Genomic DNA, 16,369 nt, shown 5'->3' on the forward strand with positions numbered 1-16,369 from the left:
TTACCAATGTGGTCCTAAGTTAGTGGTTCCAGCCCCCTATAAAGAGAAAGATAATTTTTGAAAGGAGATAGAATCTTTGAGTGACATCACCAAGTTCTGGAATTTCAGCCACCCTTGATGAATAACATTTTGAACATAAAAGCTGAAAAGATCCAGCCCTACTCTGATTTAGTGGTAGATAATTTCAAGTTCTGCTGCTGCTAATCTGGCCACCAGTTAGTTCATGATCATGAACTCTCCTTTTGAATCTCTGTTTGCAAAATATGATTCCCCACCCCCCCCATTTCTCCAAGGGTCTCTGTGAGGAAAGAGTCAGTGATATAATGGACATGGCATAACCTAGCAGGTATTCAATAAATGACTGTTCACTGACTGACTGAATTATCCAATTTTTTTGAAGGATTCCTGGGCCTATTATTTTGCATGTGGTAAGAAAATAGCCCAGGGAGGTGGAAGAGAGGGCAGAAAGGCCTTCTTCCCACATCTCCATTCATCTGTTTTTCTTAATTTCTTAATTAATTCGGTTTTCTTCCTGTGCTTCCTCCTAAACTGTGTCTGTCACTGTGTCTGGCAATCAGTTGCAAGGTAGCTTGACTCTCTTTTCTCACTAAATTGACTGATATGACTGTTGTTTTGGAGGCTTGCCCCTCACCTTCCTCTGTGGTAGACGTGGCCCTCACTTCTTTACAGCTGGTACTCTCTCCACACGAGTGTCCCAGTTAGGAAATCGGCTTTTACTCTTGCTTTGTTTCTAGTCTAATGGTTCCAGCACATTCCAAAATAGCTAAAGCCTGATAACAGCCTGGGTTGTGAAAACCTATTTTATGACCAACCACATAAACAAATGGCCAACCGACATGCTTTGTGGAATAGAGGGAGCGAGGTATCCACAGAGATCCGGAGACCCCAGGAATGTTTCCTGAGTTGAGCTACATCTTTTTCGTGGGGCTCATGGATCAGGAGGATGGCAAAGGGTGGTTCCCTTATTGTAAGAGCTTGTGGGGTCTTTGGGAGGGGTGGTATTTGGGCTAAATGTTGGAGTAAGGTTCTCATGAAAACAGTACTGCAGGGGAACAGTTAGGTGCTTGGCTTGGCTACAAGGCCCAAGCCACCTTTTGTCACATAGTTTGAATGGGATAATGGAATCTGAATTCAACTAACCTGTACAGCCCCACTTTTCTATTAGTATCCAGTTTAAAACCTTGGCATTGCTCACTTTCTTAGATTTGGGATTCATTGCCTAGGTTTGCATTAAGATAACTACTGTCTAAAGTCGAGGGCATAATATACTATCCCTGAACAGAACAGGCCACCTCTGTCACACCCAGGAACTCCCCCATCTCAATCCTGCCACCACCTCAGATGTGAAGAAGAGGAGGGACCATAGCAGGAAGCCAGGATGGCTCATGTGACAAGGCCTGTGAGCCCTGGCTGGGCCTCCCACCCACCTACGGTCTCTGTGAGCCCTTGCTCTGCTCGCAGAGCTGGAGCATGCTCTCCATCTGCTCGGCCCAGCCAGAGCTTAGCGTGTCCCTGACACAGAAGCCTTACAACCAGATCTTAAGAAGCTGGGCTGGTCTTTTGCCTAAGACAAGGCTTGATTAAAGTGATTTGAAGGATACTGACAAGCCCCTACTCTGTCTCCCAAATCTTACTTTTGACGCAAATTCCATCATTATCAAGCCACAAAATAGCACATTGGGATTTTCTGTTCATTATTTCCCCCTCCACCTGGTCCTTTTACATGATGCAAACACACTATTGAATTCTGGTCTCACTACTTCCCAGCTGTGAGGCCATAGGCAAGTTTCTTACCCCTCCCCCCAGTCTTGTGCCTCAGTTTCCTCAACTGCAGAGCAGGGATAATAATGGTTGTGGATTGAAGACTGATGTGAGGATTGAATGTGTTAGTAGTGTGCTTGCTGTTATTATTCAGTCTTCAGTGGTTGAGCATAATGAGCACATCAGGCTGTAGTGTTGTACAGAAGAGAATTTAGGGGAAAACTCAGTTAGGGCACCTGGCAGTAAAGAGGAAGAGGAAGGTGAGATAGCTGGAAAATGGTTCATCATTTTGCTCGATTTTACAAATACTCTGTCACCCCCAAAAGGGACATTTCTGTTTGACAATAGCCATTCCCGAAACTGGGACTGGCATGGGGGTTGATAAGCTGTCTTTCAAGTTTTATCTAAAACTAAAGAATGTCTTCCATGTTCTTTCTCAATTCAAATATCTACTTACAAAAGAAAAGAGAGCGTACTCAGCCATATGGCGCCATCTGGACCTTGCCTGTTCATGCCTTAATGTATTATAATTCTTATGATAACAAATTCATACAAAAAATGGAATCTGATTCGCATTATTTTTTAAAAGATGAGAGAAGATTCAACTAAGAGTATGTACCACCACTAACCCCTTCCTGAGTTAATGTCTTAAAACCTACTTCTTAAATATATCCACTTATAACTTTCCATTATTTGTGACCTTACCAAATCAAGAGCTAAAAGTTTTACCTTGATAAATAAAAATCACAGTGCACTGAGGTTTTAATGAATTTACAGGAAAATGCCTAGTGTCCAATATTTTCATCCTTTAACTGTGTATGTTCACACAATAAATCTTTGCACACAGACACATAACTGCACACATTGGCTTTAGGTGTTAATTGTGGTAATATAGCACATTTTGAAATTAGAAAGTGACTGTGACTCATCTGGGAACTTAATAGAAGGAATTAGAAATATTTTTCTCCCTCATGCTTCTGTATTAAGCTCTATCCACCTAACAACCATGGGAATGTTTATAAGTGAGGAAACATTTTTCATCTCACCACTTTTCTAAAAAGAACACCTTACAGCCTTGTTAAAAATTTCTTTTCAAAAGCCTAATGAAGAAGGTTTCGGAATACCTTGTCCTCCAGGTGAAGCTTTAACAGTTTTACCTACTGCTTCTAAATCTGCATTTATAAATGATGAATATGCGCAAAGGATGCAAGGAAGCTGAGCCTATGGCTCTGTACAATGACTTGGGGAAACAATATTCTGCAGGTATTTACAAAAGTAGAGTTGACATTGCATGACTCTATCATTTCGTATGGGTGACATGTTAGCTATTTCATTACCACTGTGCCAGAATCTAAGAAAATGACCAGAGGAAAAACCACTAGCCTATAGGAGAAGACAGGCACCTCACTATTTTATATTTCTACTCAGCCCTTTAAATAAACAATTTAAAAGCATTTTTCGTCAGGACATGGAAGCAACCTAGATGTCCATCAGCAGACAAATGGATAAGGAAGCTGTGGTACATATACACAATGGAATATTACTCAGCCATTAAAAAAATACATTTGAATCGGTTCTATTGAGATGGATGAAACTGGAGCCCATTATACAGAGTGAAGTAAGCCAGAAAGAAAAACACCAATACAGTATACTAATGCATATATATGGAATTTGAAAGATGGTAACGATAACCCTATATGCGAGAGAATAAGAGACACAGATGCATAGAACAGTCTTATGGACTCTGAGGGAGAAGGTGAGGGTGGGACGTTCTGGGAGAATAGCATTGAAACATGTATATTATCATATGTGAAACAGAACACCATTCCATGTTCGATGCATGAGACAAATGCTCAGGGCCAGGGCAATGGGATGACCCAGAGGGATGGGATGAGGAGGGAGGTGGGTGGGGGGTCCAGGAAGGGGAACACATGTAAACCCATGACTAATTCATGTCAATGTATGGCAAAAACTATTACAATATTGTAAAGTAATTAGCCCCCAACTAAAATAAATAAATTTATTTAAAAAAATAAATAAATAAAATAAAAGCATTTTTCTACATGTACCACGTAAGTGGTTGAAGTCTGGGAAGCTTTCTTCCCTTTCCCTTTAGGGTCCAGACAATTCGAGAACTAGATGTAGGAGCCCGATGGGGGCTAAAGCACAGCATGGGCTTTACTACCCGAGTTACAGGACTGGCTGGCACACGTATGGCACAGGGCTTGAACCTGAGACAAGCGTGTGCTTTCTTCTTTTTCCCATAACTGAACCGGTTCACTCAGTTGCTGGCCCAGCAGGTGGAGCTCTGCCAGTCTCACAGAGAGCCTATGTTAGTCTGGTCTTCCAAGAAGCAGACCCAAAGAGGAGATTTGACAGGCAAAATATTTACTGGGGAAAACACTTGTCAGGAAACATCAGACGGTCGTGAGAAACATGAGACCGTGATGCAGATGAAGGATCATGGGGCGGAGAGTGGGGCTGAAGTGACCTAGACAACAGTGCTGTTCTCAGGACGATACTCGAGTCCTTCCCAGAGGAGGCCCAGGTCTCCCAGAAGCAAGCCCGCCTTCAGATCCTAGACACTCAGCCGTGGGAAGTGTGACCTCAGCATGGTGATGGGCGGGTCTCAGGGCCAAGCAGCTGGGGCTGTCATTCAACTATCCTCCCTGCAGGAAACTGATCCGAGAGGCGTGCTCTCGTGGCAGCCACAGAGATCAAATGTTCCTCCAACACCTCCAGTCCAGGGCCCTGGAGACTAGGCACCTCACCGCTAGCAAATAAGAGGAAGGAGCTAACCAGCAACCATCTGCACTACTTAGCTGGGGTCTTAGGAGCCACGAACAGCAATGGATCTTACTGTTTTACAGCCCCTGTTAATCTGTGTGCTTGGTGTATGTACATAGAGTCACTATGGGACATTTTTGGGATTAATCAGCTAAACAGCTATCCACAAGTGTGCCTGTGCGCTTCTGTACCAGTAATTGGTGAAAGTGAAAGTCGCTCAGTCATGGCCGACTCTTCGCAACCCCATGGACTGTATAGCCATGGAATTCTCCAGGCCAGAATACTGGAGTGGGTAGCCTTTCCCTTCTCCAGGGGATCTTCCCAACCCAGGGATCGAACCCAGGTCTCCCACATTGCAGGCTGATTCTTAACCTACCAGCTGAGCCACAAGGGAAGCCCAAGAATACTGGAGTGGGTAGCCCATCCCTTCTCCAGCGGATCTTCCCGACCCAGGAATCAAACCGGGGTCTACTGCATTGCTGGTGGATTCTTCACTAACTGAGCTATCAGGGAAGCCCCTACCAGTAGTTGGAGGAGCCACCAAAACAAGTATAGAATGTGTTCCTGCTCTAAAGCCACAACAGAAAAACAGAAAAGGTAAAATACTTTCCAAAGTAGAAGGGGAGAGCCCTCCTCTGCCACTGCATCCTCTCCCATCCAGATTTAAAGAGGTTTTGCTTATGTCAGTTTCAGTTTGTTTCTGTACCCCAGAAACATCATTGGAACAAAGGCTGGCAGCCAATGTGCCCCAAACAAAAAAACAGGAAACTCCTGGACCAAGTCATTGTTAGAGGTGGCTGTGTACTAACAGTCTACAAACTCTGCCTTTAAGGCATCTTATGATATTATGATGTGTGTGTGTGTGTGTGTGTGTGCGCGCGCGCGCCTGCGTGCTCAGTGGCTCGGTCATGTCTGACTCTTTGCGACCCTATGGATTGTAGCCCACCAGGCTCCTCTATCCATGAGATTCTTCAGGCAAGAATACTGGAGTGGGTTGCCATTTCCCACTCCAGGGGATCTTCCTGACCCAGCAATTGAACCTGAGTCTATTGTGCCTCCTGCACTGGCAGGTGGATTCTTTGTTGTTGTTCAGTTGCTCAGTCATGTCTGACTCTTCGCGACCTCATGGACTGCAGCACACCAGGCTTCCCTGTCCCTCAGCATCTCCCAGAGTTTGCCCAAGTTCGTGTACATTGAATTGGTGATGACATCCAACCATCTCATCCTCTGTCGCCCTCTTCTCCTTCTGCCTTCAATTTTTCCCAGCAAGGTGGTTTCTTTCCCACTAGATTAAATTTGGTTTTGTAAGACACTTCTCTTGGAAACATAAATCCTTTTCACTAGTGGTAATTTTTATGAGTTATCAGACACTGTATCAGACACAGTACTCTTGTGTTTTCTAAGTCATGGGGAAATTACTCGTGTTTTTCTTCCAGATTTATTCCTCCATAAATTGCACAGATCTTCTTGAAACTCTGAGGGTGTCACAACAGCACAAGAAAAAGTCAGTCTGCAAGAATTACACTGATGTTATTTTTGCTTTAATTTTTTTCGGCTTCATGTCCATGACCCAGAGAGACCATATGTCTTTTTCAGTGAGCTAAATCTTTCTCTTTTTATTTTTTCTTTAGGGTGCTCCTCCAACTTCAGATGAGGAGAAGAAGCCGATTCCAGGAGCTAAGAAACTTCCAGGACCTGCGGTCAACCTATCGGAGATTCAGAACATTAAAAGTGAACTGAAGTATGTCCCCAAAGCTGAACAGTAGTTGGAAGAATAAAGGTGAGTGAAAAACTATTTCCTTTGTCTCAAAAAGACCACTATAAAAATGGTTTATGAAACCCTTCCATGGAAGAAGTCTGGAATTCCAGAAGTGTTTACTAAGTATTGGCACTCTCACGTTAGACCAGTGCTTCTGGCACAAAGGTTTTCTGGTATGTAAACCAAGCTTTGAGGCCTGTCTTATTCCCAGATCAGTGAGATGGCCACTGAGGATGTTTGCCTGCCTTCCCCTTTCAGGTCACCTTCTTAGTGAGACAGTCCCACATGTGATGATGGCAATGCTACTTGTGTCACACTGCTGCTGACTTACCAGGGCATTTACAAGTAACTTCTGCTGATAATGTTCCTTTATAGTGGAGAGAGAGGAGCTGTTTCAGGTCAAAAGAACACAACAGTATCCAGTGTTTTCAGCATAGTTATATGAAAGAATAAAGAAGTGAGAATAAAACACAATGGATGCTATGACCATAGAATGAATCCAGAAACCTGGATGAGGAGAAAGTGACATAAGCAGGAACTGATCCAAAGCCATATACACTCGGTATTCATTACGACGGGATGAAATGAACTGATGACTGTGTGTCATTTTACTCAGTACTGCTTATGTTGCCAAGCTGAAATGAAATATTCCAATATGTCTGGGATGAAGCAACAGAAGTTTCTTGTGAGAAAGCCCCCAGAAGTGAAACGAACTTTTGGTAATATTTATTATCATCACCCAACTAAGGCTGTTCAGTTAGACACATGAATTTTTAATGCAAACTTTAAAGGGCTTTTTGCTTTTATGAAATTCTTGTTGACCTAAATTTAACCCCAGTTCCAGTTGCAGAAGAATTTGGTTTTGAAGATTCAAAGGAATGTGTTTTAAAATTAGTTCAGAGAGGATGCTGCGGTGTTATTCAGCAGTGAGATTGATTCTGTAGCCTTGAATCTGTGGTTACGGTAATGGAGAACAGTAGCAACTCAATAAAATATCAAAACTGTACCACAATAGCCAGAATACATTTTTTGTTACTTCATTATCTCAGAGAAGACTTTAATGATTCTTCCCTCCTGAACAAATTCTAATAATGCAAAATCACTCAGAGAAGCCCATTTGTCCTTATTCTACAGGAATATAAAAACTTAAATTGTCCAGGTAGTTGATCTGAATTCCTGACGAAGACAGTCACTGTTTTGAGCAAAGGAGTGATCTTTATTTTTGTAGGAGAGGTAGTAAGCTGTTTTGATTTTCACTCATCAATTCTTCTTCTGCAAATCTGTCAGATTTTGAGACTTCCATGGTCATGGTTTATGGTCACGGAGGGAGAGGATTTCTTAACATCGGTTGATTAGCTGGAATCATAAGCAGTAAATACTCTGGACCAGCCATCATCTAGCTCCTCACTAGTTGGATTTGATTTCCTCCTTTTTGGGCCACCCCTTCATCACCTACCCTCACAGTGATTTAATCGAACAGGTCGTTGTCTGAAAACTGAGTAAGTCCAAGTACCAAACTATGAGGGCTTTCCAGGTGGCTCAGTGGTAAAGAATCTGCCTACCACTGCAGGAGATAAGGGTTTGATCCTTGGGTCTGGAAGATCCCATGGAGAAGGAAATGGCAACCCACACTAGTATTCTTGCCTGGGAAATCCCATGGACAGAGGAGCCTGGCGGGCTACAGTCCATGGGGTCACAAAGAGTTGGACATGACTGAGTGACAAAAAACAACAGCCAAGCTATGAAACCACAAGGCTCAAAGTCTAGGGTATAACTATTGTAATACTCTAGACATAAGACAGAGGAGCACCTCCCTCTAGCTAAGATCAGCACTTCTTTTAAGTGAGATTTCAGACTCTTTCCATGTCCTGTGTCATGGCTAGAATTATTCATGAATATCAATAAAAAACCACTTTGGATAAGAATAATAAAGGCCAGTGACTAGCCATTTAGAGATTAGTAATCACAGCTTATGTCAAAGGACTTAGGGCCTGAACCTCCTCAGAAACTAGAACCAGGCAACAAAGGGACAGCATATACTGAGTCAAGACCAAGAAAGATAGGAGAATCCCAAATGGGGCCCTAACCCAGGCTGGGGCAGGGGAAGGCAGGTATTCATTCCTGTACCTCTCAGGAGTCTCCTGGCTGCTATTCAAGGTGGCCAGAGGGTGATTTAAGCAAGCCTACAAGTTAGATGAAGAGAAAGGAGCAGCAGCAATGCCTGAAAACCAAGGGTTTTCATGCTCACATACCTACTTGTTTGTTGCATGACCAGGAATCTCCAACCCCATGTCCACTGTCAAAAGCCACTGTCAGCCTGTCTGTCTGTAGCTGAAGCAGATGCCACCTCAGACTTCACGAATAGGGGTCTGGGAACATGGAGGATTGCTAAGGGCTGTTGTCCAATAGACTCTGTGTCCACTTCTGCTCCCTCCCAACCCTCAGATCAGACCACAGGAGCCCAGTAAAGAACCTCTGTAACTAGCTTCTGTACTGTGGGCACTTCATTCTGCTCTACAAGATCTATAGATGTCAAACTTGGTCAGTGCTCTCAGGATACTTTTATCTTAATGGAAAGATAAATACAAAATACTTCAAAAGATAGGTAACAATTCAAGAATTAGATAGCCTCTCAGTGATTCAAGACATCCCGTGGCTTTATGACCCCCTATGACTAGTAGTCAGTAGAGCAAAGCGAGGTTATGACTCATGAGGGGGGAGACACACAATGATTTGGCATCAGGGACAACTGCAAGGAGGTGGTGGGAATGGAACGATTTAAACAGAGGCTCAGAGATAATTTCTGAGTGTAGGGGTTGTCCAGAGCATCATTAGTGGACCAGCCTGCTGAGACCAAAGCGTTCTTCTAGGGCAATACTTCTTAGACTTTCAGGGCAGAGCAAAACAAATCCTACAGCCCACCCACATCATCTCTTCTCTTTTTCCAGCAGTTAAAGAACTCAGTGATAACAAAGAATTAGAGAGGAACAAAATAAGTATCAAAGTAGTGGCAATGTAGCAACTAGGAGAAGAATGATTAACAAAGATAAACCCTAAGAAGAGTTGAGGAAATGGCAACCCACTCCAGTATTCTTGCCTGGAGAATCCCAGGGACAAAGGAGCCTGGTGGGCTACAGTCCATGGGGTTGCACAGAGTCGGACATGACTGAGTGACTAACACACAAGAAGAGTTCTACAATTATGTTAATGAACACAAAGATAGCAGCAATTGAAAGCCCTGGGAGCCATGAAGTTCTAGAAAGAAATTGTCCTTCTGAAGTGGCAGGAACTCCTCCTCTCTCTGTTGGACATTGCAGTATGGCCATGTGGTGTGCAACAGCTCCCAGATCTGATGACAGCAGACAAAACCAGGGTTTTAGAAAAATGCAAAATTTGAGTGATTCTTAATAACCTGCTTAGCTTTTGGCCATGCATATAACTGCAAGTCTATGGAATGAATCTCCATTTTCCTGTAAGAACTGAGGGAAGCACTTGCATTTGGGAATCAGGGAGTCTTTTAAAGTCACCCAGCGGGCACTGGACCATACTTTAAGAAACGTTGCTGTAGGGCAGTAAGTGAGAGTGAATTGGAATGATTTGTAACTCCTGCAAACCCATATGCAGCCCCACGGTGTCAAGTTAGTCTCTATCTTGTACCCAACACTGACCAACCAGTCTTGATTCTAGAGTTTGTAGTTTTGAAAAGAGCCATTATCATGCCCTATTGGAGAGGCATGACTTCTCCATCCAGCACTTTGTCCCAACTCTGGCATCACCTGTTTATGCTGTCACAATCCTTATCAAACTATTCATTTTATTTTTTTTAATCTTCTTATTATGCTAGGATATAGCTTTTCAAAGGCCGGGGCACACTGGATACATCTTGAGCACACATGCCTCATTACTGGTGCCCTGACCACAGCAAGTCTGTAGAAATGTGTTCTTACAGACTTTCCAGGTCCGTGCACTCCCTGGGAGATTACTACTTAAAAGCAAGACTAGCTTTTCTCTCAAGGACTGAAGGTAACATTGTTGGCCACAATCAGTAAAGGTCTCAGAAATTGGACTTTAATTTATTGATTATGATTTTATTCCTCTGGGAAACAGAAAATAATTAGGAAAAATGTCAAGATTGGCTCATTTTCCTCAAAGGGGGAGAAAAATATGTAAATCCAGAAGAAAATCATTTAATTTTCAAGAGTTGTTTGGATTTATTTTTCAAAGAACATCTATGTTCAGATAAGACATATTCACCAACCAGTCATCCGGAAAGATGCCATCTCTGATCGAGGAGAACATAAGGCGTTCATTACTCCTAAATGTTAAGCATTACATATCACAATTATTCTTGCTGATTCAAAGGCTAATTCTGAGAGTGTTGGCAGAAGGGCAAATTGATGTACTCAGATACTTGATGAAGTGTGTTTAGCACCTAACAACAGACCTACAAAATACATGAGACAAAAACTAACAGAATTGAAGGGAGAAATAGACAACTGAACAATAACAGCAGGCAACTTCAGTACTCCACTTTCAACAATGGATAGAACAACTAGACAGAAGATCAACAAGGAAATTGTCTCAGTTTGTTTGAGCCAGTATATAAGCATACCATAGACTGGGTGCTTTATAAACAACAGAAATTCATTTCTCACAGTTCTAGAGGGTGGGAAGTCCAAGATCAAGGCACCAGCAGATTTGGTACCTGGTGAGGACTTGCTTCCTGTTTCATAGATGGCCATCTCTCTGCGTTCTCACACAGCAGAAGGGGCAAGGAAGCTTTCTGCGGTTTCTTTCATAAGGGCACTAATTCCATTCATGAGGGCTCCCCCCTCATGACTTTTTCACCTCCCAAAGTCCCCACCTCCTAATATCATACAGTGGATTATGCTTCAAAATATGAATTTGTGGCAAGAGGACACAGACATTCAGTCTATAGCAGAAATAGAAAATGTGAGTAATGCTATAAACTAACTAGTGGAACACCCCCCTCAACAACATCGGAGTACATATTCTTTTTAGGCACACATATGGCATAATGTCCAGGACTTGTTTCAAGTTAGGCCATAAAACAACTCTCAATAAATTTGAAAGGACTGAGATCATGGCAAATATGTTCTCAGACTATAGTGGAATGAAATTAGAAGTCAATAACAGAAGGAAATTTTGGACATTCACAAGGTGTACAACTTAACACACTCTTAAATAATCAATGAGTCAAAGAAGAAATCACAATAGAAATTAGAAAACACTTTGGGACAATTGAAAATGAAAATAACAGATACCAAACTGTGGCATGCAGCAAAAGCAGTGTTTAGAGGAAATTAATAGCTGATCAGTTCAGTTCAGTCGCTCAGTTGTGTCCGACTCTTTGTGACCAAATGAACCGCAGCACGCCAGGCCTCCCCGTCCATCACCAATGCCCGGAGTTTACCCAAACTCATGTCCATCGAGTCGGTGATGCCATCTAACCATCTCATCCTCTGTCATCCCCTTCTCCTCTTGCCTTCAATCTTTCCCAACATCAGGGTCTTTTCAAATGAGTCAGCTCTTTGCATCAGAGCTATTACATTTAATAGCTGTAAATGCCTATATTAAAAAAAGAACAAAGATCTCAAATGAATGACCAGCCAATCAAATCAATACTAGCAGCTCCATATTTGGGAACCATGCCCTTTCTCATCTTAGAGTAAGTTTACCCCACATCTACATAAATGGCAGATGATTCAACTGATGTCTGAATGGAAACATCAGCCATTTCAAATGATAAAATATCATACATTTAAAAAATCTATTTGTATAAACACTGTCACAACATAATAGAAGCTTGGAAATAAAAAGTACTCATCTATAAAATTTTCATTCAGCATAGTACTCACGTTGATATCTTCCCTTCCAGTTTTCCCCCAGGTTTACATAGGAGATGCAATATAACTAAAGCTGCTAACAATATGGGATTTGGGGTAACTACCTTTGCAACTTTGAGCTCTGTGTCTCTATTTCCTGGTTTCATAAAAAGCAGAAAATGGCATCCTCTTGATAGGGTTTAGGATTAGAGAGACGTGAAGGATTAGAAAGATGTATTTTAAAAAGCATATCCAGGCACAGCAACTAGGATGGGGTAATTATGCATAAATGGGAACTAGTTTTCCTTCAATTTTTATTCTCAAATAGCATCATTCATAGCACATGTATGGTTTTGAATCTTTTTCCACTTCACATTTTCTCATAAGAATGTTTTTCTAGTTTTACTGAGAAAAAAATTGACATACATCACTAGCCAAGTTTAAGGCATACAGCTTGATGGTTGATTTACATATATTGAAAAATGACTATAGAAATAGGCTCAGCTCACATTATGTCATACAGAGATAATGAAAAGAAAGAAGACAAGAAACAAAAAATCATTTTTTCTCCTTGTGATGAGACCTCACAATTTACTCTCTTAACAACTTTCCTAAATACCATACAGCACTGTTAATTATTGTCATCATGTTGTACGTTATATCTCTAGTATTTATTGGGTTTGCCAAAAAGGTTGTCCGGGTTTTTTCATAAGATGTTACAGAAAAATCCGAATGAAAATTTTGGCCAGCCCAATATTTATCTTATAGCCGATAATTTGTACCTTTGGCCACCTTCCTCTAATTATTCCTCCCACCTTCTGCCTCTGGTAACATATCTGACCTCTTTTTCTATGAGAGTGTATGTTTTAGGTTCTACATATAAGTGAGATTGTGTAGTATCTGTCTTTCTCTATCATAAAAATGTTTTATGCTGCTTGTAGCTTTTGGAATTAGATGACTTATTTTTTCATAGTCTGACTTAATCATGGTTTCATAACCTTTTCTCTCTGCCAGAAGACAGAGGACTGATTTATTGTTTTACATAGAATGAAACTTAAAACAAAAACAAAAACAAACCTAACAGCTTCTCCAAATGTTTTCTCTGTGGTTTGCTGGAAATTTTTGTCCTCAATTTTGAAATGTTCCCTGCTTTGACCCAATTACAGATGCTCTATTCACTTTGTTTGAAGGAAATGATTTTATGCTGAGATTTTTCACTCTCTAGTGGAGCCACATTTCTTTTGATTTCTGATGCTCTTTTTTTTTTTTTTCCTGCTCCCCAATTGCTTAGGATAAAGATGAGTTTGCAATGGTTCTGAACTGCAAGGTTTTATTCATTTGTTAACCTGCCTGGTAAAGCTTTTGTTCTAGGCCCTGGTTACAGCCTGTGTGGGTGTAAAGTACTCTTGAGAGTGAACGTGAGGATCCTTTGAGCTGATCGTGACAGTTGCTTTAAGAGCCTCTCTACAGCAAACACACAGAAGCTACCTGGATGGTTTCTATTAAAACAGAGATCTGGAAGGCCTAATGTGTGGATTCTCAGGAGGGATTTGGAATTGGTGAAAGTAGATCTGAGCCCTGAGAAGGGCACATCTGCTCTGGCCAGCTCGCTAGAAGGCAGAGGTGACTCAGGACCCAATTTTGTAGACCCTTGTAATCTGGCATGTAGATTTCCTTGGGCTAAAGGACAGTTACCACTGGCACTTGTCCTACTCCCAGTGCAATGGAACTCATTACTCTATCTCCAGTGGTTTTGAGGATAGAGGGCAGAGTCTGGAGATAGTCTGATTGGTCACAACTTCAGAGAGGTATGGGCTGCCACTCTCATCTAGTGGGGACATGCCAGGGATGTTGGTCAATGTCCCACGATGCTCAGGACAGTCCCGCTCCCCAACAAAGAATTATCCAATCTTAAACATTAGTTGTGCTGAGTGTCAGTAACCCTGATTGACCTACTTCAAAGACTGATGTCAGGACCATCTTGCAAACATTCTTTTCCAAGCAATCAATGCAATGCATTTTACAGAAATGAAAACATTCATAAAAAGAGAATAGTAATTATGGCCCAATATTTATAATCAATTCACATTAATCAGAGACTTAGGAATCGAGTACTCTTAAATATGATTCTTTTGTTAATTGATAAACTAAGTATATTTATGGTATACATGGCATATTCCTGAATTACAGTATTTGGCCTTAAACACGACCATTTTCGGTAGGTTACTTTTTCCTCTCAGATGTATCAGAAAGCAGTAGGTTATCTCAGCAGCTCATCAAGTCTTTTAAAATATGAATGTTAAGCATTAAGCATCAGTAGTCATCAGCTCTAACATCAATGTCATCATTTTTATTGTCATCATTATATTTATTATATACTCGTGATATGCCTGATACTGTGTCCTGTACTTCACATACATTATTTCATTTACTCCTTGTGCTGACTATACAGAGTATATGCTATGATGCCCGTTTCATTTATGTAGGGGGAAGAAGGCTGTGATAGTTTGTGTAACTCGACCAAAGTCATACAGCTTGTAAGTCACAGAGGTCAGATATCACACTCCATAGCCAGTTCTTTAAATCACTAGTGCCCACTGCATTCTTTAAAAATGTTCTTTTAGTTGTAGTCTTCTGGGTTTTGCCAATATTTCACTGTTAGGTTGCAGGAAAAACAAGCAAAGGCTTTAAAAGGCTGCAGAAACTGTCATCTACACAGAGGTGACACCACAGCTTTGACATGCTGGTTTATTTATTCATTCATTTGCTTGCTTATTCATCCATCCATTCATGCATGAATTCAGTCAGTCAGTCAACTGACTGAGCACTTATTGAGCATAAAGCCTGCACCAGGCACTGAGGATACCAACTTTGGGGATTCAAATACAGATCAGGGAGTCTAGCCGGGGTCAGGTGAATGGGCAGAATATTGCCTGGAAGCATGAATCGTTTGCTCTCTTTAAGGGTCATGGAAAACAGGAAGGGTTCCTTAATGTCTGTAAATATCAGAGCAAGCATGTGAGAAAGGCCAAGGAGGCGAAAGGAAAGGAAGGAAGGAGGGGAGGAGGAAGGAGAGGAGCGGTAGGGGCCGTGCCTGGGAAGCGGTGGCCCTGGCCTGGTGCTGACAAAGCGGCGGCCGGTCCGAGGAAGGCCAGGCCTCTGCAGAGCCCGCCTTTGCTCCTGGGCTGAGCGAGGCCTTGGCAGGCATCTGTGTGTCATCAAGAGGCAGTCTCCTATCCATGAGGCCTTTTTTCTCTCATTCCTTCTCACGCTGTATGCAGCCCACGCAGAAAACTGGGGAAGTGAATTCCGGGCTGTCTCATCAGGTTTGGCTGCATCGTGACAACGCTGCTCGCTTTAACTCCCCCGACACGTCCTGGCATTTGAGAAGGAGAAGGAGTCACGACTAGCATATCGAGACCTGCACATTTAACTTGTACTTCGTGTCACCTCTCCCTGCCCGGGGACTGATCAGTCCACGCCCTCCGGTTTAGGGCTTTATGTGTAGAGCGAGGTGGTGGCGCTTTAATGCCAGGCAGGTCAGTCAATTGGCTTCTCACCGAAGGACATTTCTATTAAGCTGCAGACAGATTGGAGTCACTTTTGACCAGGCAGGTGGCACAAAGGCAGCTCAGAACAATTTCATCTTGACTGCTGGGAAAACAGCAGAAAGCAAGGCTGTCTTATCACCCAGGAGTCACTGGAAGCCCTTAGAAAGGACAGTGGCACTTCTTTCCACCCCAGAAGACCTGCCCTGAAGTGTCAGAGACACAAATGAATACTAAACACATCATATACATTTTTCTGCCTTGCTTTTGCCTGACCCCTGATTTTAGATACAAATGACAGGAATCATGGCTGCCCTTTTGTTCCAGAGGCAACAGATTCTGAAACCTTACCAAACAGGGTTATTCAATTCTGCATGTTCAAACATCCATTTATTCAGATTGAAGTTAATTTTCATTTCTGAATCACCTGTATATGGGTTACCTGGAATTTACTTTAGCCAAATTAACCTTTTTCTTCATAAAGCAAGTTAATACCATGAGCTGGATTTGAATGGGAGTGAAGGATTAAAGGACTGGAATGAATTCACTCCTTTAGTAAGTGAACATCCGGGCATCTACTATATGCCAGGCACTATGACACTAATGGTAGGTGATACAAGACAATGTCCCCTGAGGGACTCCCAGTC

General features: G+C 42.2%; 1 protein-coding gene and 1 long non-coding RNA gene across 2 annotated transcripts in view; one reads left to right on the forward strand and one right to left on the reverse strand.

The window, feature by feature from the left end:
- The window catches only part of SMPX (small muscle protein X-linked), a 50,820-nt gene that overhangs the window by 16,425 nt on the left and 18,026 nt on the right, over window positions 1-16,369 (forward strand). Inside the window, exon 4 of the mRNA XM_081565959.1 lies at window positions 6,201-6,349. Coding sequence (XP_081422085.1) covers window positions 6,201-6,335 — 135 coding nt within the window. The 3' untranslated portion in view covers window positions 6,336-6,349. The remainder of the gene's footprint in view (window positions 1-6,200; window positions 6,350-16,369) is intronic.
- Window positions 13,430-16,369, reverse strand: part of LOC145536535 (uncharacterized) — a 29,306-nt gene continuing 26,366 nt past the window's right edge. The window contains exon 2 of the long non-coding RNA XR_014075874.1: window positions 13,430-15,550. This is a non-coding gene — a long non-coding RNA (uncharacterized LOC145536535). The remainder of the gene's footprint in view (window positions 15,551-16,369) is intronic.

The sequence above is a fragment of the Giraffa tippelskirchi genome, chromosome X (assembly GCF_054371585.1).
Source record: "Giraffa tippelskirchi isolate mGirTip1 chromosome X, T2T-mGirTip1v1.2.pri, whole genome shotgun sequence".
NCBI lineage: Eukaryota > Metazoa > Chordata > Mammalia > Artiodactyla > Giraffidae > Giraffa > Giraffa tippelskirchi.